Consider the following 27,996-nt stretch of genomic DNA (forward strand, 5'->3'; position numbering starts at 1 on the left):
CAGATCACGAGGGACGTAACCTTACTGGTCGTCGATTGCTCATCTGCATACAATGCCATACTGGGACACCCTACTTTGAATTCATGGAAGGCTATAACATTAACCTACCACCTGATGATCAAGTTCCCCACTGAGTATGGGGTAGGAGAAGTGAGATGTGATCAGGTAGCAGCGCGTGAATGCTACGTTACAATGCTAGAAATGGATGACCACTAACAAACCATGTAGATAGAAGAATGACAAATGGCAGAGCTTGTGGAAGAACTGGAGGAAGTAACACTCGACAATTTCAAACCTGACCAGATGACTAGGGTGGGTACGTTGGTGAGTCAGTCAGTTTGTCACGAGCTCACGACGTTTCTAAAAGAGAATCAGGATGTGTTCGCCTGGAGTCACGAGGACATGCCAGGGATTGACTCTTCAATCATAGTTCACAGATTGAACGTGTCACCCTCATCCTCTCCCGTTAGACAGAAGAAGCGAGTGTTCGCTCAAGAGCGAACAAAGCGATAGCAGAAGAGGTTCGAAAGTTGTTAGAAGCAGATTTCATTCGAGAAGTATATTACCCAGACTGGTTGGTTAACATGGTTATGGTAAAAAAGGTCAATGGAAAGTGGAGGATATGCGTAGACTTCACGGACCTCAATAGAGTTTGCTCCAAGGACAGTTACCCTCTTCCACGAATAGATACCTTGGTAGACTTGACTGCGAGACACCAGCTACTGAGCTTCATGGACGCATTTTCTGGATACAACCAGATCAGAATGGATGAGGCTGATCAAGAAAAGACTTCCTTGTTACAAGCCAAGGACTCTTCTGCTACAAAGTGATGCAATTTGGGCTCAAGAACGCCAGGGCGATGTAGCAAAGATTGATGAACAAGATGTTTACACGACAAATCGGGAGGAATATTGAAGTTTATGTAGACGATATGCTAGTGAAAAGCTTACGAGAAGATGAACACTTGAATGACCTCCAAAAGGCCATCGACACTCTTCGGGCGTACAACATGAAGTTGAATCCAAGCAAATGTGTATTCGTGGTTACAGTGGGGAAATTCTTGGGATTCATGGTATCCCAAAGGGGAATCGAAGTCAACCTAGAGAGTACAAGCTATAATGGATTTAGCCCCATCGAAGACAGTTAAGAAGGTGTAGAGCCTGAACGGCAAGATAGCAGCATTGAACAGGTTCGTCTTAAGGGCGACAAATAAATGCCTACCTTTCTCCCACGTGTTGAAGAGATCGTTTGAATGGACAGATGAATGCTAGCAAGCGTTCGAGAATCTTAAGTTGTATCTCTGGGCTCCTCCCTTACTCAGTCCATCCAAACCGGGGGAAGAACTCTACCTGTACTTAGCCGTCTCACAAGCCGCGGTTAGCACCGCTTTGATAAAAAAAGAAGATGGGCTACAGAAACCGGTTTACTTTACAAGCCGAGGCTTTCGAGGCAGAAGAAAGATATCCTCCGATGGAGAAGCTAGCGTTCGCGGCACGGAAACTCAAGCCATATTTCCAAGCCCATACTATTGTTGTCTTGACAGATAAGCCTTTGAGAATAGCCATGAGTAGTCCCAAAGCTGCAGGACGGATGGCATTATGGGTAGTTGAGCTGAGCAAATTCAATATACGATACCGTCCGTGTACTGCTATAAAGGGGCAGGTGGTAGCTGACTTCATCGCCGAATTCACACTCATGGAAGGCAAGAGGGTAGAAATAGTTCCATAATGGAGTGTCCATATAGACGGATCATCAAATAGGCAAGCCGGAGGCGCCAGTCTGTACTCCGCACCCTAGAAGGAGATAAGATCGAGTGCATGATCCGCCTGGACTTTCCTACGACTAACAATGAAGCAGAATACGAGGCTTTAGTAGCAGGATTGGACCTTGCAAGAGCGACAGAAGCTGAGAACATGGTCGTATACTGCGACTCCCAGGTCGTCACTAGTCAGATTAATGGTGATTATGAATGAAAGAACGGAAGAATGAAGAAGTACCTTGAGGAAGTGAAGAGTCGAATCGACAGTCTCCAAATCAAATTCGTCCAAATCCTGAGGGAAAAGAATGAATATGCTGACCGCCTAGCAAAGGCCGCCTCAGTAGAATACATAATCGTCCCTGATTAGGTACTATCCTTCGTTCAAAATTCTCCACTCATAGATGAAGTAACTAGTGTGCAGGAGATTGGTAGCGAAAACAACTGGACCACGCCATTAGTTTCCTACCTAAGGGACGTCATGCTACTGAACGGGAAGGACGCCGCTAGAAAATTGAAGGTCTGAGCATCGCGTTTTGTTCTGATAAAAGAAGTCCTATACAAAAGAGGTTTCTCCCATCCGTACCTAAGGTGTTTGGGACCTGAGGAGGCAGACTACGTTATGAGAGAAGTCCACGAGGGGATCTACGGGAATCACTCTGGTGCACGATCGCTGGTGAACAAGTTGATTCGCGCGGGATACTACTGGCCTACTATTCAGCAGGATGCGCAGACTTATGTCAAAGCCTGCGGCAAGTGCCAGAGATTCGGTAACATCATCAAACAGCCTCCGGAAGAACTCATGCCTATGTTAGCCCCGTGGCCGTTCGCTCAATGGGGATTAGACATCATGAGTCCCTTCCCAATTGCGGTCAGGCAGCTAAAGTTCCTAGTAGTTGGCATTAACTACTTCACTAAATGGGTGGAAGTAGAAGCCCTAGCCACAATCACAGAGAAGAACATCTGAATTTTTGTCTGAAGGAACATCATTTGTAGGTATGGGATACCCAGGGTGCTTGTCTTTGACAACGGAAAGCAGTTCGACAACAACACATTCCGGGATTTCTGCTTGGAGCTGGGGATTAAGAACCACTACTCGTCACTTGCTCATCTGCAAGCCAATGGACAGGTTGAAGTTACAAACCGATCCTTGCTCAAAATCATCAAGACTTGGCTTGAGGGGGCAAAGGGCATATGGCTGGAGGAACTACCTAGTGTTTTGTGGGCATACCAGACAACAGTAAGGACACTTATAGGGGAGACGCCATTTCGACTAGCATACGGGAGCGATGCAGTCATCCCGGCAGAAGTAGGGCTCACAAGCTACCGGGTGGACAACTACGACGAAAGTAAGAATGATGAAGCCCTTCGCTTACAACTAGACCTGGTGGATAAAGTGCGGGTAACAGCAGAGCAAAGGTTGGCACGATACTAGAACCTTATGGCAAAGAACTACAATTTCAAAGTCAGGCACAGAGACTTCCAGGTTGGAGACCTAGTCTTGAGGAAGGTAATGGGGGCGGCCAAGGATCCTGCCCAAGGAAAGCTCGGCCCCAACTGGGAGGGACTCTACAGAGTTACATCATGGCAAAGGAAAAGAACCTACCATTTGGAGACATTAGATGGACGACAACTGCAACATCCATGGAACGCTGAGCATTTACGAAAGTACTACCAGTAAAGATTACGACATGGAAAGCAACACCCGATGGACCTTCATTTTATTCAAGTTTTGCAACATTCTTTGGTTTCCTAGTTTTAGCTACATAGACAGTTTATTTTCGCTTTTAAGCATTGTTTTTAAGATTATTTTTTCTTTTGAGAACTACCTTTGGTTTAATAATAAGAGAAATATTCAGATATGACTAATGTGTCTTCTACAAAAATTTTATTAAGTCCATTAAATGGATGGTTCGTCTAATAAGGATGGAAATTTAACTGAGTCCATAGAGTGGACGGATCGTCCAAGAAGGATGGAAACTTACGAAGTCCACAGACTGGATGGTCCATCCAAGAAGGACAAAAACATTATCAAAGTCCACAATGTGGACGGTTTATCTAATAAGGATGGAAGCTTACAATCCACAGAGTGGACGGTCCATACAAGAAGGATGAATACATTATCAAAATCCACAAAGTGGACGGTCCATCCAAGAAGGACAGACACATTATCAAAGTCCACAATGTGGACGGTTTATCCAATAAGGATGGAAACTCACTAAGTCCATAGAATGGACAGACCATCCAAGGAGGGCGGGAACCTTACCAAGGTCCACAAAGTGGACGGCCCATCCAAAGAGGATGGAAACTTATGAAATCCAGAAAGTGGACGTTCCATCCAAAAAAGGATGGAAACCCTGTTAAGTCCGTGAAATGATTGGGCCACCTTATAAGGATAAAAACTCCATAAAGCCTATAAAGTGGACGGCTTCATTAAGACGGATGTGTCATTTTATGAAATGAGAATGGACGGGTCTGTCTAAAAGTAAACCGAGTCATTAACATTATGAACAGCCTTAAAAGCCTAAAGCAGATGGGTTCAAAGCCGTCATCCACAAAATGAGTTCAAAGGCCTAAATAAACATAGATGGATCAAACAGGATGGACTCATTGCAAAAAGTTACGAAACAAGCTTGCAAGCAAAATAATAAGCAAGTAAAAATAAATAAAAGCCCTTAAAGGGAAATGTATACATATGACGGATAGAATAGTTAACATTGTTCTACAAGGATGTTTACAAAAAATAAAAAGCTACTGCTGAACGAGGGAATTCTGCTCATTCTCCTCTTGCACAATAGGGTGACGGGCAGTGTCCTCAACTTGAGCTTTCTCTCCACTGCCAGGAGCAACATCAGCAAATAACTTGTCCGTACTCTCAGATAGGACAGGTTGAACGGAGGTAGGGGCTGGAGCATCAATGTTAACACTCGATAAGTCTAGGTCCGGATAAGAAGCCTTAACCTGACGAAGATAATCATTAAAGCCTTTAGCAAAAGAACCTCCCAGCTTTGCCAGAACGACATCAAAATCACGATACTCACGTATCGCTTCCTCTTTTGCCTGTGGAGCCGGTCATTGGCATCTTTAATTTCCTTATCCTTATCTACCAGGGCTTTCTTTAACAGCTCCGTCTACTTTTCAAGCTCACCTCTAACTTCCTCTGACAAAGAAAGTTTTTTTCTCCTGGACCACCTTCCAAGACTTCAATTCGTTAAGCTCTTCCTCCGTCAGAGTTGCCTTTGCTCATAGACGGTCTAAAGTTGTCTCATGGTTAAGGCAATGGCCTATCAACCCTTTCAACATTAACATGGCCTAAAAATGGAGGAAGTTAGTGGCTAGATATGTTGACGGGAAGAAATGCAGACGGTTGCGAAGTTACCTAAGCGATGTAGAAAAGACCTGTCTCCCCCATGGCCTCGGTTGCGTGGTTGCTTAAGTCTTCATAATCATCAACCGTTTGATGGACGAAAGCTGCTCTAACGCATACTTTGAGTCCTCACTGAGAAGGACGGGTGGTTTTTGAGCCGAAGGAATAGAACCCGTCATAAGCCTTTTTCTCTTGCTGTGAACGGGTTTTGAAACCGTCTTCTTCCCCTTAGCTTTTAACCCTAAGACGGGTTCAGGAACAACTTTGGGCTTCTTCAGGGGCTGACCGTCAGTCTTTTCTATTTTCCTTTTGGAAGATGGGTTGGCTGAACCTGATCCTTTCTCGGTCTACCCCCCCTATTGTTTTTGCATAGCAGCTTGTTGCTTGATATAAGCCCTTCTCTTAGCGGCATCCATTTCTACAAAAAATAAAGGACGAACGTTGAAGATTAAATAAGCATAACAAAAAAGCTGAAGGTGACGAACTTACGTGCTCGGACTTGGGCCTCGTTTCGAAGGGTGGCTTTGGCCGGCTCTGGTCCGTCACAATACCAATGCAACGTGTTTAGATTGACCAATTTGGCCCACATCCTCTCCTCAAACTTGGTTTTGTTAAAAATGTTCTCCAAGAAGCTGAATTGCTCAAGTGTGACTGGAGGACGATCCCGAGCTACGTAGAAAGACAGATGGTTATGCATTGAAGAACAATTAAAATATAAACAAATGTTTTCTGACTGATGCATACCCGACGGTGGCATTATGCCCCATGTTTTGTCAACGAGCATGAATTCAGTGTCACTAGGGTGACACATCCACTTGTCACCCTAAAAAAAGAAATAACGACTCTTCCAATCTTTGTTGGGATCAGGATTCTCACAAATAAGCCTTAATAACGAACCCCTGGGCGCAAAGTTGTACATGCCCTTGGACTGGGTAATCTCGGTAGGACGGTAACAGTGGAAAAATTCTTCCACCGTCAACCTCCGTGCCCTGTCAGACATAGCGCAAAGTTGTAACACTTCTCAGTTTTGTAGGGTAGACGCATAGGTATGTTGTCGGGTATTTTGAACTTATCCCTAAGTGTTTTAAAGTGTGTTTCTTTGATTTTGGAATTAAAGTCGTTGACCGTCCATAAGGGTAGAAGGATGAACTCTCTAAGCCCATTAGGTCTTATGACGGATTGGATCGGAGGATCAACATCCATCAGACCGTCACTAGAGTCAACATTTGATTTCTCCATCTCTGAATCCTCATCCATTGAAGAGGAAGTAGACAAACTCCTCTCACTGGGACTGTCATGGTCTTTGTGATCTGACGGGTACACTTCATCGTAGCCTGCTCCATCGCGGACAAACGACTGGTTACGTGACGCACTAGAGATGACCTACACGTAACGATAAAGCCTAAGACTGATAATACTATAAAGGTTTACAGACATGTAAGTGTCTCAGAAAAGTGTAAATGCATAAAAACTTGAAGTAAAAGGGATAAGATGCTTACCAAGACGGATTCAATTGATGACAAGTAATTTTGACGAATGCAATGGTTGAACGGTACAGGCTTCTGACAAGAATGACGGGTGCGTTCTGATCTTGATTTTCAGAAGAAAGTAAAGTAATGAACAGAAGAAATCTTAGTTTATATAGGGAGAACAGCATGGAAGACGAAGAGGCGTTTCGATTCCCGTGATCAACCATTCAGCAAGCACCACGCGTCCATCATTAATTACCCTAGGCCAGCTTGTCCAGACTAGGGGGCATTCGTAAAAAGTTCAAAATTAAACCGTCACCCCGCGTGTCCAACCGCTTAAAGAGTACGGACTCATGGGGTGAGGGGGAAACTAAAGAGGAAGAATAGTGAAGATGACGGATTAAAGTTATGGATGACAGGTCCATTTGTATGGGCCTGATAGATCAAGGTAAGTGGACGGACCAATGGGCCACGTGGCGCTAATTTGGTCATTATGTGGTCTTCAAGGAATCTTAAATGGAAACGACTTGCGTCTCACGATTGACCCTAGCTTGCAGAATCCCATCATGAGTAGAATTCTAACACAAAGAGGATTCTGGAAGATACGCCCATTAATGAGGATTTTCCCTATTTGGAAAAGACTTGTTGCGCAAACGTAGGAGTCTAATTCTACACTACTATAAAAACCCAAAGACCTTCACAAAACAGGTATACATAATTTACCCCACTCTAGCACTCTAGAGTTGTGAGAATAGTTTTAACTTGACCTTCGAACAATATTTTTCCGACAATATTTGTTCTTTAATGATTTAAATTGTTCTTGCTTCATATCAATTGACTAAGATGAGATTCTAAATATGTGTTCAATCATATTTTTCTCATGATTTATGATTTATCTTAATTAATTGAATGCTTGGTTTATTATTTGTTGATTATAAAATTGGATATCTCTTGTGATTTGTTTGTCAACGGATACAATTGATGATTTGATTTTATACTTAAGAAGTGAAGAAGAACATGCTTTAGATATTTCAATAGAAGTTTTAATGATAATATTTTCCATGGTATCAAGATTGATTTCTAGATTATCATGTAGTGGTTGGGAAAAATTAATGATTATAAATATATGCTGATATGAATTAACAAGGCGGATTCCAAAATCTTAATTCCTTTCTCTAGATTATTTACATCTCTTTACTACTTTATATTATATCTTTGCTTAGTTTAATTATTTGCTTAGTATATTTAATTGCAAACAACCAATTTTTATTAAATTAGTTTAGGATTAATTTGGTTAAGATTTGATTAATTTTCTTATGTTTATTCAAGTCCCTGTGGGTTTGACCTTGTTATTGTCAAACTATACTGCGGTATGGTTCGTACACTTACGAGTACTTTAAATTTTGTTGTTGTTTGGATATTTTTGTTGTTATTTAGACTAATTATTAATATTTTTATTGGTGTTTTATTTTTTAATTTTTGTTTAAAAGGTTAAAGGATTATGTTTGGGGGGCCATGTTGATACTGTAACTTGTCCGCCCTTGATTTGCGTGCTAGACCCCGGAAAATCCAAAAATGTTATTTTCTCTCTATGGGGGCCACGAGAACATCCTAAATGACGCAGCGCAACCCATTCGGACACCGGAGCACCCAAAGTGCCTTTTTCGGCTAAAATGACCAAAATGCCCTTGGCCAACCTAGGGTTGAACGAAGGTCAAACGAGGTTAAAACCATCACAAAATAACACTTTTCATAGTTTTAAACCAAACCCAAGCTTCTCGGAGATTTTTGGCAACTTTGGCCATGTTTGACCCGAAGTTGACCTTGAATGGCCCCAAAAACCCTAATTTTGATCCGGCCGTCAAAGCAGGTTGGAACCAACAGTATTACGAAGATTATCAAATTCTCATTCCAACGACTATTCATGGGTCAAAATTGGAGTCAGAACGGCTGAGTTATCACGAAAATCAGGATAACGCACCGATTGATGCACCGCTAAATTCTAGGAGTCATAACTTTTGATCCGACTGTTGGATTTTCAAGTCCCATACCTTTTTAGAAATTGGAAGTTAAGATCTTTATAGGGGTGTCAAGATCAAACCCATCCAAGGAACTTCATAGGTGGTGGCCCTTGAAGGGCCGTCACCTCGTAAAGCGTGCTGGGCTATAAAAAGGCCACGAGCACCTCCAGACCAAAAAAGAAAAGGGACTTCTTGGCTGCCTGCTCTCTGCCTTTACATCTTATACACATTTCTCCTCTCTTTCAAACAAAAAAAACACACAAAAAACACATTAAAAACCTCTTGATTCTTTTCTTCACTAAAAAGGCAAGGTATTGTCCTTATACTCAATCTTCTTTTCTTTGGTACTATACCTTGGGATTTGGGGTTTAGGGGTGTGGATGTATATTTTTAGCTACTATCCACACCCCTAACTTTCTAAATCTTTTTCTAGTATTTACCTTGCTCTTTTTGCTTGAATAACATGATTTATATCTTCCTTTAGCGTGTTTCTTGCTTTATTTGTGCTTCTAGCTTAAATCTCCTTCCTTTTTATGCCTTATGCCATGTTTCTTGCTTAGATATACATCCTTACATTCTAATATGTTTAGATCTACATGCTTTATGCTTTATGCTATGTTTTCCTATGCTTTGTTCCTTTTTTTTTTTCTAGGTTGATATTAGGGTTACATGCTCACATGCTTGTATGATGTTGTTGGCTATGCCTTACTTGGATCTATGTATTTATGTGTTTATTTCCATGCTATATGGTTAGATCCTTGTCTTCACATGCTTATATGCTTGGATCCATGTTCTTCTATGTTTATGTGCTAGGCTTCTACATGTTTACATGCATGTATCTATGCCTATACGTCTAGATCTATGTTTTCACACGCCTATGTGCTTGGATCTATGTTCTCTATATGCTTTATGCTATCTTTCATGTGCTTGTGCGCTCCATGCCATGTTTGTGTGCCTAGACCTAGGTTATGTTTGTCATGCCATGTGCTATTGTAGCCCTTTTGTCACTATTGTCTTTCTTTCTTGTGTTTTGACCTAATGGTTTGGACTCGATCTAGACCCTATGGTCTTTTTCATCATCCATATACCAAGGCCCACAGCAAAGGGTTTGGATCATTCCTATTTTGCATGTCTATGCTGTTAGAATTATGTGCCCTTAAAAACAATACTATGCATTTTTATTTGATGATAAAATTTTATTTTCACATTCATAACTTTTATAGGTATATTTCATTGTTTAAATGTGGCATGAGATGTCATCTCTGTAGGAAAAATCATGTTAATGGTTAAGGAACCAAAGATAGGAAGTAATGATTTTTCATACATTATTAAATTGTTCTAGACTGTGGATATTAATTGAATATTACCACTGAAGCCTACACTTGTTGTGCTGCTATATGATAGGATGATTTACTCCATCATTGAAGTAGTGACTTTAAGCAAACAAGTGAGTGTAATGTAACAAGTACATCCACTAAATTGGATCCGATCAAGGACACCTTATGGAGTGATCATTGTTAATTAAAAGGTTGTTCTATCACAATTTTTCTATTGTCCTCAAACATGAGGGGTTTGTGTATATTTATTTATTATGCACATAACTTTGACAATGTCAACTGGTGATGCCAATTTTAAAGGCCATATACAAACACGTTGGGTTATGTGTGTAATGAGTAAAATATATAAATGCTCAACAATGAATCCACCAGTCTCTAAAGAAGATAGTATATTCAGTTGATTTTCATATTGAAGTTGGACTCAAAACAAAACCGGCCAGTGACATTTTTCAATAATGTTTTTCATATATATAATATTGTATACATACATACATATATATATATATATATATATATATTTAAAGAGTTTTTTAAAGACATTTTGGAGTCCAATAGAAATTATGAAATTAAGTAATTAAGGGTCACATAAGCTAGGGACATGACAATGATATTTATCCAGTCCTAGTGGCTTGTGGGAATATAGTATGGTGGAAGGACATAGATATAAAATTGTATGAAATGGGACCTCATTTGTAATTCTCTAATCTTCAGGGGTCAATTGCAATGTGTTGATGGATATTATTGCAATATGTAGAAGTTCATATATTTTCTTAATATGGTTGAGAAAATTAAGAAATATTTTTGGAAAGTGTTTCAAGATAAGTCAATAACGTTCAAAAGGTTATTGATAAAATCCTATGGCTGAAGATTAGGATTCCTAAGGATCCCATGTCCAATCTCTCTCTAGGGTTTTAGAAGTCTACTATAAAATAAGATTTTACAATATCATATTTAGTGGTTGGTCATCAGAACTACTGTGTGATACTGTAGTCTTCTGAAAACTCAAAAGAAATAGAGAGAGAGACGTGAATACCTTGGGAGGCAACACGCTTGGGTTGCTAAGAGAGGTACACAATTTTGTTCTATTTAGAATCCATGGTTGTGTGGTACAACGATCTTTAAATGAAAATATGATTTTTTGTTTTATGTTGCTTCCGCAAAAGCTATCATATGCTTGCTTGCTTCTATGCTTTATGCTTGTGCTAGCCTCTCTTGTTCTAGGCTTTGCCATGCTTGACGCCCTCCGCAGGCTTGTGTGGTTACATCTGACGCTCATGAGGCCTTGTTTGGATGTAACCATTTGGGGAGGCATCTTTGGATGCCGGGTTGCTCCGCGCGTACCCTTCCTTTTCTACTCCGCGCGATGCTATGCTTACCATGCTTGTTTGCGCCACCCGTTGGCTTTCTATGCATTTTTACACGCTTGCTTACATGTTCATGCATGAGTCTTGCTTGCTAGTGTGTTATCCTTGCTTCAACACAATGAAGTTATGGGCATTTGATCCAAATCTACCTTTGTCCCTCGTGGACACCACCTCTGTTTGCCCTTTTGCTTGTGTGTCTTTTTTCTTATTTGCTTACTTGCCGGTTTGCCTTCTTGCTTTCCTGTTTGTTTGTTTATCTTGTGGCTCGTTATGTCTCCTGCCATATGCTATGCTTGACATGTCTATCATGCTTATCTACTTTATGCATCTTCCACGTTCTTTTTGCATCTTTTTCTTTCCATTGCTTGTCTATTTCTTTCTTGTTCTTGCCTTTGCATGTATACACATGGAGTAAGGGTGCATGTAGCTAGGCCATGGTTTCCCAGGCGCAAGGAAAATGGGCCAGGATGCAAACATGTGGATATAAGCCAAGCGGTTGTGTTTAGTAGGTTTAGGGGTCTAGCCTCTCCCATTTGGTTGTGTACTCTTTTAAACCCCTTTCCTTCCTCCCTTCTTTCTCTTTTAGATGAGTTGTATTAGGTATATCATGCCATGTACCATTCATCCTCATCACTAGAGTATGGCGACCCCTGTTTATTTTCCTGCACCTATATTTTGGGCCATGCTCTAGGGATGTAGGCATTTACTTTCCTGCTCTGTGTGCTTGCATTGTGCATGATGTATGTATATATACCTGCTCGCCCCTTTCGATGTGATTGTCACAGTTCATGTCACCTAAGGCAAAGCGATGCCAAATTTCTGCCACGAAAGTAAGGTGACATGTTGCCATATTTTCGTTGTAGAAATCTGGTACTTTGCTTGAATGCCATAGGAAAGCATAGATTGGGACCACACCCATTCAAAATCCAAACCTCAATGCCCCATGCATGCAAAGCCCCGAAAGCTAATGCCAAAATCATGTGTTTCACTGCCAATATCCGATAATTAAGGTTTTATCTAAACAAAGGACTGTCCTTGGACAGGCGTTGTGGGATGCCTAACACCTTCCTCACATGTAACCAAACTTCCGAACTCAAGAATCAAGATTTTTTTTCCATCCACATTAGATTAGGAAAAATGCCCTTTTTCTTAGCCTAGGATTGGTAATAAAATCAACTAGAAACTAGTGACCAATCACACCTTAGAAAAACCCAATGATTGGTGACTTCACTTACCTTTGGTAGTCCCTTTAAAACTTGGCCAAGATTCCTGCCACACCTCCAAAGGTAGACAAATACCCTCATCCACTGAGAGAGAGAGCACTCGAAGCTCGGGGCCTCCAACGGGCCCTGCACATGCCGAAGCGTTGCCACGACAGGTGGTCGAACGAAGGCCCGACGACGGCGGTTTTTTGCTCCGATCGAGGCCGGGCGTCAACAGGCCAAGGTAATTTTTGTGATATATGTACACCCACAACAATTTCACAACAAATCCTAGGTGAAAAATTGTTATTGATAGATAAAAAAGTGATGTTAGTGGTGAATCCAATTGAAAATTGACTTGTTACTTAAAATTTATTGTTAAATTGTTTTGAAAATATTGTAGACAGTATTACTCAATTTTTGTAGAATCCAAATTCTTGGGATTCTCAAGTCAAGGTGTTCAATATTTAAACAAAGCATGTTAGTTTAAAAATAATTATGCATATTGTTTTTTTTCAAGTAAAAAATATTTTTTAGGCAAGTCAGCGTGTGTGAACTCTGAAATGCATATGGAGCCGACCTTGAGGGAGAGCAAATTTAGGTGGGGTCAGGTGTTTTCTACCCAAGCTTACCAAAATTCTATTTCTCCAATTTGAAAAGATTTTAAGAGAGACAGTGCGGGAAGAGAGGGGTTTGAGAAAACACCAAAACTACCCCTTTCCACAATGCGGGTTGTTTTTTCGTGTTTGTTTTGTTTTTTTTTTTTTTAGTTCTTTTCCTATCAATGTGTTTTTGCTCTTTTTTTTTTTAATAAAAAATTTCCTTTCCTGTCAATATGGTTTTTAAATTAGTGGGTTTTGGTTTTAGTTATTTTTTTAAAGTCAATTGTAGCTTCTTTTTTTTTTTTAATAATTGTTTTTTTTTTTTTTTTAATTAAATGGTGGCTTTCACCTCTAATATATATATATATATATATATATATATTATGTAAACGTAATTTCTTAATTTTTTAATATGATTACAAAAAAATTATTTTTTATATTAAGTAATAAGGGCATAAAAATAAATTAATATAAAATACATTTTCTATCCTCCTATTTATCTTCTCAACCAATAAAAAATTTTCTATCCCTCTACCTTTTCATCCAAGAATGGAGTCAGGACTTGAAGTTAGGCGGCCAGCTCTGATCGTTGGCTTTGCTCCTTCTTAGTTACTGAGTTTTTTTTTTTTTTTGGAGTTTTTGATGTGACACAAATTATTTTGTTTGAAACTTTTTAAAGGGCTGGTTGTTTGTTTTGAGTAAAATTGATTAATTATGCTTAATTATTTTTAACTTTGCTATTGGTAATTTTTGTTATTGCGCTGATTTTTTTGGGCTTGTATATTTTGTTTTAGATTTATAAATTTTTTTAATAGCCATTAAATGAGGAAAATGCTATAGCTACAAATTCTTTTACAAATTGCTAATATGGTGAGTGGTTATTGATAAGTAAAAAAGTGATATAGGTGGTGGGCCCAAATGCGAACTAATAAGACTTTACACCTCAACGGTTTGTAAAAATATTGTAGATAAGTTTGTGGCTGTAATATTACTCTAAATAGAATCAATGATATTTGTGAGAGACCGCCAAAATCAGGGGTGCCTCTAAAAAAGAGATTTGGGTACTTTTTAGGGCACCTCTATTTTTGGGTAAGTGGTGTGGAGTCGCCACTTATTTTATATATATATATATATATATATATATAAAGAAAAACTAAATAAAACTTTACATGTGTGAATTGTTTCATCTCATTAATTAAATAAAATAAAATACATGTTTGAAAAATGAAAAATTACATGGTTTTGGGTCCTAGTTATAATCTACCAAATATACGTGCTTTTTGTCCTAGTTACATTCTACCCAAAATAAAATAAAGACAAGGCTTAGATCTACTTATCCAAAGACTTAAATTCGGAGGCTAGGTTACAGAATGGGAAGGTGTTAGGTACCCATTCTGCCCAGACAGAGTTTGGTCTTCTAGACTCTTGTGACCCATGTACTCTTTTTATGCATGCTATGAATGACATGTTGAACATGTGAAACAAAAATTAAATCACATAAGTTTATTTATGAATTCATCCTCTTCTTTTAAAAAGAATCAGATTTGTTTTGGTGATAAAAAAAATTTGATTTGATTTATTAAAAATACCAGATTTGTTTTGTAATAATAAAAAAAGTGGTTTTTGGAGAGAAGAATTCAGATCTGTTTTGGTGATAAAAAAAAATTGATTTTGGTTTGTAAAAACAAATCAAATTTGTTTTTGAGAATTTTAAAAAAATAGTTTTAACTTTGTAAAAGATTAGATCTGTTTTGTGATGATAAAAAAAAAAAAAAAGGTTTTTGATAACAGAAAAATCAGATCTGTTTCTATATGTTCAAAAAAATATGGAAAAGATTTTTTATGAAGAGAATTTCACTCATAACATAAATTTATGCTATATGAACCAAACAAGACAAACAACCATAAACACAATCATGCACAATCTTTTTCTTTGTTTGAAAATTTGCATATGTTAAAAAAAAACCAAATCTGTATCTAAGGAAGATACAAATCAGTTTTTGATTTGAGAAAAATTCAGATCTACATTTAAGGAAGATGCAGATTCGTTTTTTAATTATGAAAAATTTAGATCTACATCTATGGAAGATCCAGATTTGTTTTTATTTTAAGAAAAAGAATTGGTTATATGCATATTATTGAAATTAAGAAAGAGACCACAACAATTATAAAAAAAGTCAAGATCATGCTTTAACAAGACAATAATTAACAATTCATATTGTAGATATTAATAAAAATGCGTGCATCATTATAAGAGAAAGACATGAAGAAAAGGAAAGGGTGATTGAAAACAATCTCTTGCATGGAGTACTTCTTGTTCTTGAGAGGATGTTTTAGGGTTCAAAGAAATTTATTCAATTATCTTTGAAACCTAAAACCCTAATTTTCAACAAAAAATATTAGAGAGGGGATAGCAAATATGAGCAATTTGAGAGCCTAAAAGAGTGTGCTGAATGATGAGATCCAGTCTCTATTTATAGAGGCTGGAAAACTCTAAAAAATAGCTTAGATGTTTAGAATGCGAATAGGGACTCGTCTTACTGCGAAAAGGTCAAAAAGGATGTGCCTTATCGGCACCTGAAGAGATTTAGGCCAAAGACTAAAAGGGTACCATTCGGTACTTTTAAAGTGCCGTCCGACACTCAAAAAGTGCCGTTTGGCACTCCAAAAGTGCCGAATGGTACTCTTGGATGCCGAACGTACTTTTGTGTTTGGGTGCATTTTGGACTCCCTTTTTAGGTTTTTTTGATCCGGTCCTTGCACCTAGACATGTTTTCCATCTGTATTCTAAGATTTTTATCTCTTTTTAGAATAATTCAAGCTTTTTTAGGAACAATTATCTTGTAGATAAATACCCTAAAATAAATCTTGATAAAGTTCAGATTATCCACAATTTTATTATTATCCAATCATCCCTTTTATTCCTATGCAAGCAATCCTATTTTAGACTTAATTGTCAACCAATCACAAAATTATTTAATTAATTTTAATTGTTTAACCAATCAGAATTAATTTAAGTTAATTGGGTGTGGTCGACTCTACCTAGACACAATTTATGTTGACCGCACAAACTTGATCATGCAATATCTTTTGATCCAATGGTCCGATTTGGAAACCGGACATGCCTTTGCGACTGTTAAAACCTCAAGATCATTTTTATGATATGCAATGAATGAATTGATGCATGTATTGAAAGAAAAAATTGATGCATGTAATGCAAGAACAAATCAATGTATGTAATGCAATCATGATTTTTAGGGTACATGAATGGTCATTCCAGTCATTCTCCTTGATTAAATCATGGGCACAAAATCGAGTGTCTACAAAATGCCCCCTATTGACAGAGCTTGGAAAGTGAATGTCAATGAAGACACTGATTTTAGCGACCATGATTTAATTGAGGTTGAATTTTCAAAAAGTACCTAGCCCCCAAACCTAAAACTTTGGAACATAGAACTAGTGCCTTACCTTTAGACAAAAATGAAAAGACTTGACCTAAACTGGTAGCTAATGAACTTTGAAATGATTCTTGATAATTGAGGTGACTGAGAGACTTATCAATCTTGACTTTGATAATGGAATTGTCTGCGACCAAAGGACTTGATATTGACAAAAGAAGTGTCTGCGACCACGATATTGATCTTGGATACGTTAGGTTCTTGCGACCAATGAATTTGATCTTGATTGAGGTGATGTCTATGACCACGATATTGATCTTGGATACGTAGGTTCCTACGACCAATGAATCTGATCTTGATTGAGGAAACCAAGGGGCTTCTCAATCTTGAAATCAGGGATGTCTATGACCAAGAGGCTTTTCAACCTCAATCTTGATGAAAGGTAACCAAGGGGCTTCTCAATCGTAAAACCAGAGATGTCTGTGACCAAGGGGCTTCTCTACCTCAATCTTGATGAAAGGTAACCAAGGGGCTGCTCAACCTTAAAACCAGAGATGTCTACGACCAAGAGGCTTCTCAACCTCAATCTTGATGAAAGGTAGCCAAGGGGCTTCTCAACCTTAAAACCGGAGATGTCTATGACCAAGGGGCTTCTAAACTTCAATCTTGATGAAAGGTAACCAAGGGGCTTCTCAACCTTGAAACAGGAGATGTCTGCGACCAAGGGGCTTCTCAACCTTGACCTTGACGAAAGGTAACTAAGGGGCTTCTCAACCTTGAAACCAGAGATGTCTGCGACCAAGGGGCTTTTTAACCTTGACCTTGAAAAAGGGTAACCAAGGGACTTCTCAACCTTGAAACCGGAGATGTCTGTGTCCAAGGGGCTTCTCAACCTCAATCTTGATGAAAGGTAACCAAAGGGCTTCTTAACCTTGAAACTGGACTATTGAAATGTCAGTCAAAGGGCTTCTCTACTTTGATCTGAATTGTTGAAATGTCGATCAAAGGGCTTTTCTACTTCAATCTGACCTGTTGAAATATCGATCAAAGGGCTTCTCTACTTTGATCCGGATTGTTGGAGTGTCAATTAAAGGGCTTTTCAACTTCGATATGAGCTGTTGAAATGTCGATCAAAGGGCTTCTCTACTTTGATCTGGACTGTTGCCTACAAAAGTCAAAACTTGGAATTAGACTTTAACTGATGAGTGTTTTGTTGTTCCTTTGCTTTTTTGAACTGTGTGATTTTCATTTATCCCTTCTTGATTTGAATTTTATCAAGAAAACCTTGATTTATTTTTGGTGGTTCTTTGAAAAAAGATTTTATTTTTGAAACTTGAACCTTGGGATTGGAAACTGGAAATTTTGAATTTTAAACTTTGAACATTAAAACTTTGGAATTTTGAGACTTGAGTTTTTGGATTGAGACTTGGAATTTGAAACCTTGAGATTTGAACATTGAAACCTTGAAATTTTGAATTGAGATTTGGAGTTTGAAATGTGTGATTTGATAATTGGCAACCTTGAAATTTTGAATTGAGATTTAGAACATGAAATTTTAAAAATTGAAACTTGGGATTTTGAAAATTAAGACTTGAAGTTTTGAGACTTGATATTTTGAAAGATTTAAAACTTGAAATTTGAAAAATTTAAAACTTGAAAATTTGAAAACTGAAGGTTTGTTTTAAAAATTGAGAATTGAGAATGTGGAATTTTTAAAATTGGGAATGAAAATTCTGAATTGAAAATTTTTGGATTTTTTATTATTCTTTCTTCTTCTTCTTTTTTTTTTTTATTATTTTATTTTTTTTATGATGTCATTTTTAGGAGTGGGGAAAGGAAATAAAAAGAAAAAGAAAAACTTTTTTTTTTGGAATTGACTAAGTTGACTCAGCAACTTGTTGAGTCATTAAGGTGGTGGTCAAAATTTTGTCCCCCCATTTCCTTGTCTCTTTTCTTCTTTTTGCTTCTTTCTTCATCAACTTCTCTCCCTCCATTAACACTATTCACATTCTTCTTCCGCTTGATTTTTCTTCTTCATCTTACCATTTCTTCTCACAAAAAATACTTTTCTAAACTTCTCAACCTTCCCTCATCCATCTCCATCAATATTTCTTTAGATTCTTGTGTTCTTGAGCACTTTTGCCACACACCCATTTTTGGTGAAACCCATTTTTCTTTGCATCAAGATGGCTTCTTCTTCCAAGGGATCCTTTTTTCTTGCTTTTCATGGTAAGAAATATGATTTCACATTTGATTGGTATGACGAGGGACTTTTTCAAGACCCTAGGACCCGTGCTCCATATTGTCATGTAGACACCAAGATGAGTTTTTCTTTGGTTTATTTGCTTGGAAAAATGTTGTTGCATGTTTCATTGAAAACTTCATGGTGAGATATTGTCATTTTGTTGTTTGCAATTTGAGGCATTGTATGATTGGTTATGTTAGAAAATTGGATTTGGACATTCTTGGAGTGTTATTTTTGATCATGGTGCAATTTTGGACAATGTTGGTGGCTTATGGAATTTTGACAATGTGGGTAAATTGTGATGTTGTTGGATGAATTTTGGTTTGGATTTTGGGAGTATTGGCATTGTGAAAAATTTGTGTTGTAAGCTTGTATGAATGTGTTCATGATGTATGTGGGAAAAGTTTGTTGGCATGTGTAAACTTTGTTTTATGGACATGGCAAAATTTTGTGGGTATGTGCATGGATAAATTTGTGGGTATGGGCAAATTTTGTGGGTATGAAATTTTGACTTATGGAAAGATTTTGTTGGGATAGTGATGTTGGTTCTTGGAAAATTTGTGTGGTTATGATTTTGGCTATGTGTGAATTTATTTGTGCATGGGCATGAACTTGTGGGAATTTTTTTTATGGCTATCTTGGACATGTAGGAATTTTTTTGTGCATGGTTATGGAAAACTTTGGTAGTTGTATATGGACATGTGAAAAATTTTGATTGTGGTGAAATTTTTGGTGGGGCACTGATTTTTTTGTTATGGTGGGGCATTGGTTGTGAGAATTTTTTTGGTCATGTGGTTTTGATTGTGGGAATTTCGTTGGCATGAGAAATTTTTGGTCATGTGGGTTGCGGTTCGGGAAATTTTTGGACATGTGAGTTTTTTTTGTTGGCATGGGAAATTTTTGGAAATGTGATTTTTTGTTGGCATGGGAAAATTTTGGACATGTGAGTTCTTTTTTTTTTATTGGCATGGGAAATTTTGAGCTAAACTTTTGTGTTGCAGATCCTCAAGAGTCGAGATAGTCTTCAAATGTTGAAAAATGCATGGGTAGCATTGTCTCCTAGCATCAAAAACATCATCAATGAAACGGGGTTTGGTACTTTCTTCGAAGCTGTTAAATCAAGGGACACATGAATACAAAGATCTTTAGTTACTCCTTGCCTTGGCAGAGCGCTTCTCGGACACTACATGTACTTTCCATTTTCCAGGCATTGGGGAGGTAATGTTGACACCTTATGATTTCTTTGTTATCACTGGTCTAAGGTTGGGTGGTGAAAGAATTCCAGTCAATGACTCTCGGACTTCAGTTGAACTCAAGAAACATCTAGGTGTAGTGTCTTCTAGAATGAGGAGTAACAATATCCCTTTGTCTTGGCTATGTGAGAATATTCCCCATTGTGAAATTGTGGCAAAGGGTGCTTGTTTGTTCATGCTTCTTTTTATTAGGACTCTCTTGTGTTTGGACTTAGGCAGTAGGTGCCAGTCCTTGTAGTTCTTTGTGCTTTTCTTCAAGATTCGCCCTATATTTTTATTAGCAACCTTAACTGCTCCATTGGTTTGAGGATGGTAAGGTGAAGACTTGTGATGTTGAATGTTGAACTGTCATAGTAGCTTCTCTGTTTCTCTTTTAAAATGTTTCCCTTTGTCAGAGATAATTTCATGTGGTACTCCATGATGGTGAATTAAAAATTAGACTATCTCTAGTTTGTCCATAAAGTCGTTTAGGACCAAAAAGGTTAATCCAACATAAGAAGGTCGTCCACCGTTAGGAGGTCATTCATGGGTATGGAGGTCATCCATCAGGGAAGCGCCTAGATGACCTCTCAACACTTAGAAAATTTTCAGAATGGATTTATGTACAAAAGCTTATAATTCGGACCACGTTCTACTATTTTGAAGTATGAGCAGAATCCTTGTTCATCGCTATAACTTCCCACTAAATTCTTAACTTCTAATGGTAGTTGTAGAAGATAAGATTGAACCTTCTGACTTCTATAGCAGTTGTGGAAGTTAAGTCTAAACCTTCTAACTTCCATACACGTTGAGTAAGTTACTAAAGAAGGTCTTTGTTTAAAGAAGGCCCAGACGAGAGAGAAGAAGGATAGAGACAAAAGGAAGGCAGTTTCATCTTCAGGAAGGAGTCAGCACTACACGACCTTGAATGTTCCACTTGATCAAGTACTTATGCAAATCAAGGATGACCCATTCTTGAAGTGGCCAGAGAAGATGAAGGGAGATCCCAATAAGTGCAATAAGAATAAGTATTGACGCTTCCACAGAGATCACAGACATGACACGGACAAGTGTTTTGACTTAAAGCAGCTGATAGAGAATCTCATTAGGCAAGGAAAGTTGAGAGATTTTCTTAGATGAGATCACAAGGGCAAGAAGCTAAAAGGAAAGGTAGAAGAGCCATCACGACCCCCACTTGGAGAAATAAGTGTTATTGTAGGAGGAACTTTAGCAGGGCAATCTTCTAAGTCAAGGTTGTCCTACTTGAAGGTGGTGTAGAACGTCCAACTCTCTGGACGAGTTCCTAGGACGAAGGGGGCAGATGAGCAAGCTATTACTTTCATAGATGAAGATGATGGAAGGGTCCATCACCCACATGACAATGCAATCGTCATCACTTTGCTTATTGCGGACTACACGACAAGAAGGGTGTTGATAGATAATGGGAGTTCAACAAATATCTTATATTATCTTGCTTCCAGAAGATAAGGCTTGGATGAGACCAACTTCATCTAGTGAATTCACCTTTAGTAGGATTTGGAGGAATGAAAGTACAACCAGTGGACACTATTACTCTACCCGTGGTGATAGGAGCATATTTGTAGCAGATAGCCAAAGAAGTAAATTTCCTCATCGTAGATTGTTCATCTTCCTACAATGCCATCATTGGACGACCAACTTTAAACAATTGGAAGGCAGTACCGTCCACCTACCACCTATCTCTTAAGTTCCCAACAGAGTACGGAATAGGACAAGTACAAGGAGATCAGTTAACCGCTAGAGAATGCTACTTAGCCATGTTGGCTATGGATGAGCATGTGTACATGTCGACGCCCGGCCTTGACCTTTGGCAGCGGAAAAACCATCGCTGTTGTGGGCATTTGTTCGACCACCTGCCATGGCGACAGCTCTTACGTGTGTGGGCCCATTGGAGGCCCCTCTTGATGTATATGTATGGTTCGCGCAGAGCACAGATCTAGCACACAAGCATGTGAAAACCTATATCTAAGCACGCAAACATGTAAAAATGTAGATCTAGGCATAGGAATGGAAACGTGTGTGTGAACATGTGAAAGCCAGCATATAAACATGGTAGAACATGAATCCAAGCATATAAGCATGTACGGATGCAGATCTAAGCAAAAAACATGGCAAAAAGCATACGAACACATAGATCCAAGCAAAGCATAACCATAGACATGATATCAATCATGTGATCACTTTACCCTAACATCCAAACAAAGCCAAAGAGAGGGACAAAACCAAGGAAACATGGCATAAAAACCCTAATCATGTAGATCTAAACATATAAGCATGTAGAAACATAGATCTAAGCATAAAAGATGGCATAAAAACCCTAAGCACGTAGATCTAAACATATAAGCATGAAAGGACGTAGATCTAAGCATAAATGATGGCATAAAGCATAAAGCATGTAGATTTAAACATATAAAAGATGGCATAAAGCATAAAAAGTAAGGAGATTTAAGCTAGAAGCACAAATAAAGAAAGAAACATGCTAAAGAAAGCAATAAACCATGTTATTCAAGCAAAAAGAAAGGATAAAAAGCTTGATGAAGCTTTAAAGAAAAAGGGGTATTGATAGTAGCTAAAAAGCTACATCCATACCCCTTAAACCTCAAATCCAAGGTATGGAACCAAAGAGAGGAAGATGGAGGGTATGAACACTACCTTTTATTTTTGGAGAAGAGAGAAGAATTAAGAAGTTTTGATGTGTTTTGTGTTTTTTGGAGAGAAAAAGAGAAAAAAACCCAAAAAAAAACCCAAAAAAGCTCCCAAAACCCCCTTTTTCGATTTTGGTCCAATTTGGGGCTGCCCGGGGCTATTTATATCCCTTGGCACACTTCCTAAGGTGTGGCGGCCTTACAAGGGCCGCCAGTTGGGCCTGGTTGACGTCAGCAATTTCGTCCTCATGCATTTTTCAGATTCTAACTTTGGATGCATAGTTGGAGGGCTTCCCAGACTCTAATTGAGACGATCTTGGTGTCCCTGGAAAACTCTGGATTCATAGTTTTTAGAAAGATAAAGAAATTAAAAATCCAATGGATGGATCAAAATTTATGTCCTCGAGAAGGGTACTGATACACTTTTCACAGTTTTCTCAATATCTCAATTGTTTTAATTCTGATTTTGACCCATGAATAGTCATTGGAATGAGAATTTGATTATATTCACAATGGCATTGGTTTCAACTCATTCTGATGGCAGGATCAAAATTAGGGTTTCTGGAGCCCCCTAAGAGTCAATTCTGGGTCAAACTTGGTCAAAGTTGCTAAAAATCTTTGAGAAGCTCGGGTTTGATATAGAACCATGAAAAATGTTGTTTTGTGAGGATTTTGATCCTTTTTTTTTTTTTTTTTTGATTAGAAACTCTGGAATTTTCATTAGAATGAAACAGCATTCATGCTTGATACATCTTTTGAGACCTGCATAGCTATAACGGGAGGGATATCCTCAACCCATACAAGACTATCTACAACTGTAATGGCATTTTTTGCCATGAGATGGGCAGCCACGTTCCCACTACGGTGAACATGGATTGCAGACCAACTATTGAAGCACTTGGGGTCTTGCTTGGTTCCTTCAATCACCTTTTGGATCGACCAAGGTGGGGGAGTATCGCTTAAGAGGGCTGAGATTACTGTCGATGAGTCGCTTTCAGACACAACATCCTTCAATCCCAGGTCCCATGCAAATTGAATCCCTACCTGCATTGCCATAGCTTCAGTTTCCAAGGCCTTAAGTGGAAGCGCCAGCCTTTTACTCATTGCCCCCATCAGCTGCCCCTCTGCATTCCTAATCACTACACCCATACCACAGCAGCCCCTCTCCTTACAGACAGCCCCGTCCACATTAGCTTTATACCAGCCCTGTTTTGGTGGTTTCCAAGAGGGAGTAAATGGTCTAGATGACTTACATGGGGGGGGGGATTTTCATAACGAAACTCCTTCACATATTCCTCCATATCACGGCAAAGTCTATGAGCGGGTTTGTGTTGTCCCCCAAATTTGACCATATTCCTTTGATTCCATAATCCCCATGCCGTGGCCACAAACAGCTCCCAGTCAATCTCAGGCTTTCTGTTTCTAACCTCCCACACAACCTCCAAAAACTCATCCGTTGGGTAAGGCAAGAGAGGTAACTTGAGTCTTGATTCTCCCCAAACATCAACAGCAAATTTACATCCCCATAGAACATGTTCAACAGATTCACATTGCCCGCAATAGTCACACCCCACCTCAATATCAACACCCCTTGACTTTAGTCGGTGTTTTGTTGGAAGAATATTCCTACATGAGCGCCACATAAACTGTTTCAGTTTGTTTGGACAGTTTAGACTCCAAACCAGCCTCCATAATGCACACATTCGCGTGTTGTCTGAAGTACTTCCCCTATCCGCTTTGTGGTTTTGCGTTTTTAGCCACTTTTGAGCTACCTATAAGCACTTTTCACTGAGAATTTGCCGTTTATGGTCCATGCCCATATCACAAAATCTTCAACAGGCCGAGAGCTTACTGTCATTCCCAGAATCGCATCTGCTTCATGAGGCAAGAAAACTCTCCTCACCTTATCTATGTCCCAAGATCTAGACTCTTTGTCAATGAGACATGCAACCATTTCAGATTCAAGAGGGACTTTAAGGCTTACCACCAAGAAAGAATTCGGAGTAGGGATCCATCTATCCTCCCATATCTTCACATTCTCTCCATTACCTATAACCCATCTAGCTCCATTCACCACAATATCCTTTGCAGCCATTAGACTTCGCCACACATATGAAGGTCTACGGCCTAATTGGGCTTCCTTGAACGTAGAATCAGCAAAGTACTTAGCTTTGAGCACCTTGTGGACTAAGGTATTTGGGTTTTGTTGAATTCGCCACCCTTGCTTGGCAAGTAGAGCAAGATTAAACGCTTTGAGATCTCTGAAGCCCATACCCCCTTCCTCTTTGGATGTGCAAAGCTTTTCCCATGCAATCCATGCCAACTTCCTTTCTTTGTCTTTTTGCCCCCACCAAAATTTGCTCATCATGGCATTAAGTTCCTTACAAAGCGTGTCCGGTAGTTTAAAGCAACTCATGGTATAGGTAGGAGTTGCTTGAGCTACCACTTTGATAAGAATCTCTCTACCCGCATTTGAGAGCAAACGACCCTTCCATCCGGCTATTTTTCTTCCAACTTGATCTTTGATACGACTAAAGGCCTTCCTTTTTCCTTTCCCCACAAGCGGAGGCAGCCCAAGGTACTTTTCATGATGCTGAATAATCTGGGCCCCAAATAACTGTTTCACTTGGGCCTGGACATCCCGGCTTGTATTTTTGCTGAAAAATAATGAGGTCTTTTCCTTATTCAACTTTTGCCCCGATTCGGCCTCATATTCTTCCAACACATTAAGAACCCTTTTACCCTCCTCCACTGTCGCTCTACAGAAGATTATGCTGTCATCGGCAAAGAAAAGATGGGAAATTTGTGGTGCCCCCCTCCTAACTGAGACCCCCCTGATGTTACCCTCAATCTCTTCCTTTTTCAACCTGGCAAACAACCCCTCAGTGCACAACAAAAATAAATAGGGAGATATTGGATCACCCTGTCTAAGCCCCCTTGATGGAATAATCTTGCCTTTTGCCTCCCCGTTTATTAGAACCGAGTAAGAGACTGTAGAAATGCACATCATCATAAGGGATATCCATTTCTTATGGAAGCCCAACTTCCTCATTATCATCTCCAAGAATTGCCATTCCACTCTGTCATAAGCCTTGCTCATATCGAGCTTCAAGGCCATCAGAGCTTCCCTTCCTTTTTTCCTCCCATCAATGCAGTGCATAGTCTCGAAAGCCACTAGCACATTATCAGTTATGAGACGCCCCGGGACAAAAGCACTTTGGGACTCATCAATGACCTCAGTAAGAATCCTTTTCAGGCGATTAGCAAGAATCTTAGATACGATTTTGTAAATAACGTTACACAAACTAATAGGTCTATACTCAGAAATTTTACGGGGGGTTTTAGTTTTAGGAATCAGACAAATATAAGTTTCATTCACACCACAAGGCATAACACCAGTATTGAGGATTTCCAATACACAGTCAATCACATTAACACCGACAACATCCCAATATTTCTGGAAAAAGATAAGGGACATACCATCTGGGCCTGGAGCCTTTGTTGGATGCATTTGGTGAAGAGCATTCCACACTTCAGAAGCACAGAACTCAGCACACAGAGCAGCATTCATTTCTGGAGTAACTTTAGGAGTAATGGTACGAACACATGCATCGAAGCTTGAAGGGTTATTTGACTTGAAGATAGTTTCAAAATAATCCAGGGTAATACCCTCCATTGCACCCGGATCCTCTTGCCATATGCCATTGGAATCCACAAGCCCCGTTATGCTATTCCTCCAACGTCTTTGGTTGGCGGTAGCATGAAAAAATTTCGTGTTACGGTCACCCCACTTCATCCACAAAGCCCTTGATCTCTGGGCCCACATCACCTCCTCCCTCGACAGAGCTTCATTTATCTCCTTCTTCAGATTTTGAATCTCATCCGCTCTATCATGGAGGCTATTTAAGGCTTCGAGGTGTTGGAGCCGCTCCCTTTTCTGCTTTATAGCATGCCCCACATTGCCAAACTCCTTCCAATTCTATCGTTGGAGTTGCTCTTGGCACCTCTTAATCCGATCAGTGATCTGGAAATTTGGGTCCCCTCTAACTGGATCCCATGCCGCTTCCACAACGTCTCTACATTTGTCATCCCTAGTCCACATGGCTTCGAACATAAATCTCTTTTTGGCCCGTTTTCGCCTTTGTTCCTTGCTTAATCTTAGACTCAGCAAGCAGTGATCCGAGATGGGCATTGAGACATGAAAAAGTTTAGCATCAACAAACCTCTCCATCCAATCCCCATTTGCCACCACACGGTCCAGCCGCAATTTCGTCCTTTGGTCTCCATGCCTGCCGTTACACCAAGTGTAATTTTGCCCCAAGAAACCCAGATCAGCTAACCCACATCAATCTAGGTAGTCACCAAAAGCCTCCATCTGCTTTGCTTCTCTGTCCCCCCCACCTAATTTCTCACCCGGATGCAAGATTTCGTTGAAATCCTCGAATACCACCCATGGCATGTTGCATTGCGCACGGAGCGCTTCAAGGAGCTACCATGACATACTTCTCTTACTAGCTTCAGGATGACCGTAAAAACCGGTCGCCCGCCATGGTTCGGATGAGACAACCCCATGGACTACGACATCGATATGGGAGTTGGAGTAGCTCTTGAACCTCACATCAGTGCCTTCTCTCCACAGTAGCGCTAACCCGCCGCTCTGACCATCACTAGGCACAATTATTCCTCGAGTGTACTCTGTTTTTCGCTGAATCCCCTTGATCCGATTCACACTCGCCTTCATTTCAGCTAAGAAAACCAGAGTTGGGTCTTTGGATTTCACCTCATCAGTGAGAACACAAACCGCCAGGGAAAACCCCAGTCCCTGGCAGTTCCAGGCGAGAACACTCATTGGGCTCGGCGGGGCTGCATCTCAGCCACCGCCTCATCGCCATCCGTATGTTTGTGTTGCACAGATACATCTCACACCTTTGATTTCCCTTTCCTTTTCTTCTTACTGAGGGCATTAGGATCAAGCTCTTGAAGGGGCATTGGGCCCTCTCTTTTCTGACTCCCTGGACTCTCCTTTGTACAAGGCCCTTTATCCTTCACTTCTCTCGCAAGCCTTTTCCAGTGCTTGCTGTTTGGGCCGAACTTCTTAGACACCCAACCTTCCTTTGGGTCGTAAGACATTGCTACTAGGCCTAGTTCAGGATTTGGGCCTTCTTCCTTTCCTTCAGTCAAGACCTTTAGCGCCAGATTAAATTCAAAAGCGGGCTCGTTCTTTTGGACCAAATCTTTTTCCCACTGCATATCAGAGAGTTGGTTTGCCTGAACCTCTGCCAAGACCCATTCTCTATCATCCAAATGAGTTTCCTTACT

The 27,996-nt window shown here is 39.5% G+C and overlaps 1 protein-coding gene across 1 annotated transcript; it reads right to left on the minus strand.

Annotated features, from left to right (window-relative positions):
* Positions 1–4,507: 4,507 nt before the first annotated feature.
* Positions 4,508–27,526, minus strand: LOC115965136. The gene is made up of 7 exons (XM_031084327.1): positions 27,171–27,526; positions 26,726–26,966; positions 24,450–26,614; positions 23,931–24,303; positions 23,440–23,883; positions 6,249–6,506; positions 4,508–4,816 (listed from the first exon to the last, which is right to left on the minus strand). Exons 1-7 carry the CDS (start codon positions 27,524–27,526, stop codon positions 4,508–4,510), a joined length of 4,146 nt encoding a protein of 1,381 aa, XP_030940187.1.
* Between the last annotated feature and the right edge of the window lie 470 nt (positions 27,527–27,996).

Source organism: Quercus lobata, chromosome 10, assembly GCF_001633185.2.
Source record: "Quercus lobata isolate SW786 chromosome 10, ValleyOak3.0 Primary Assembly, whole genome shotgun sequence".
NCBI lineage: Eukaryota > Viridiplantae > Streptophyta > Magnoliopsida > Fagales > Fagaceae > Quercus > Quercus lobata.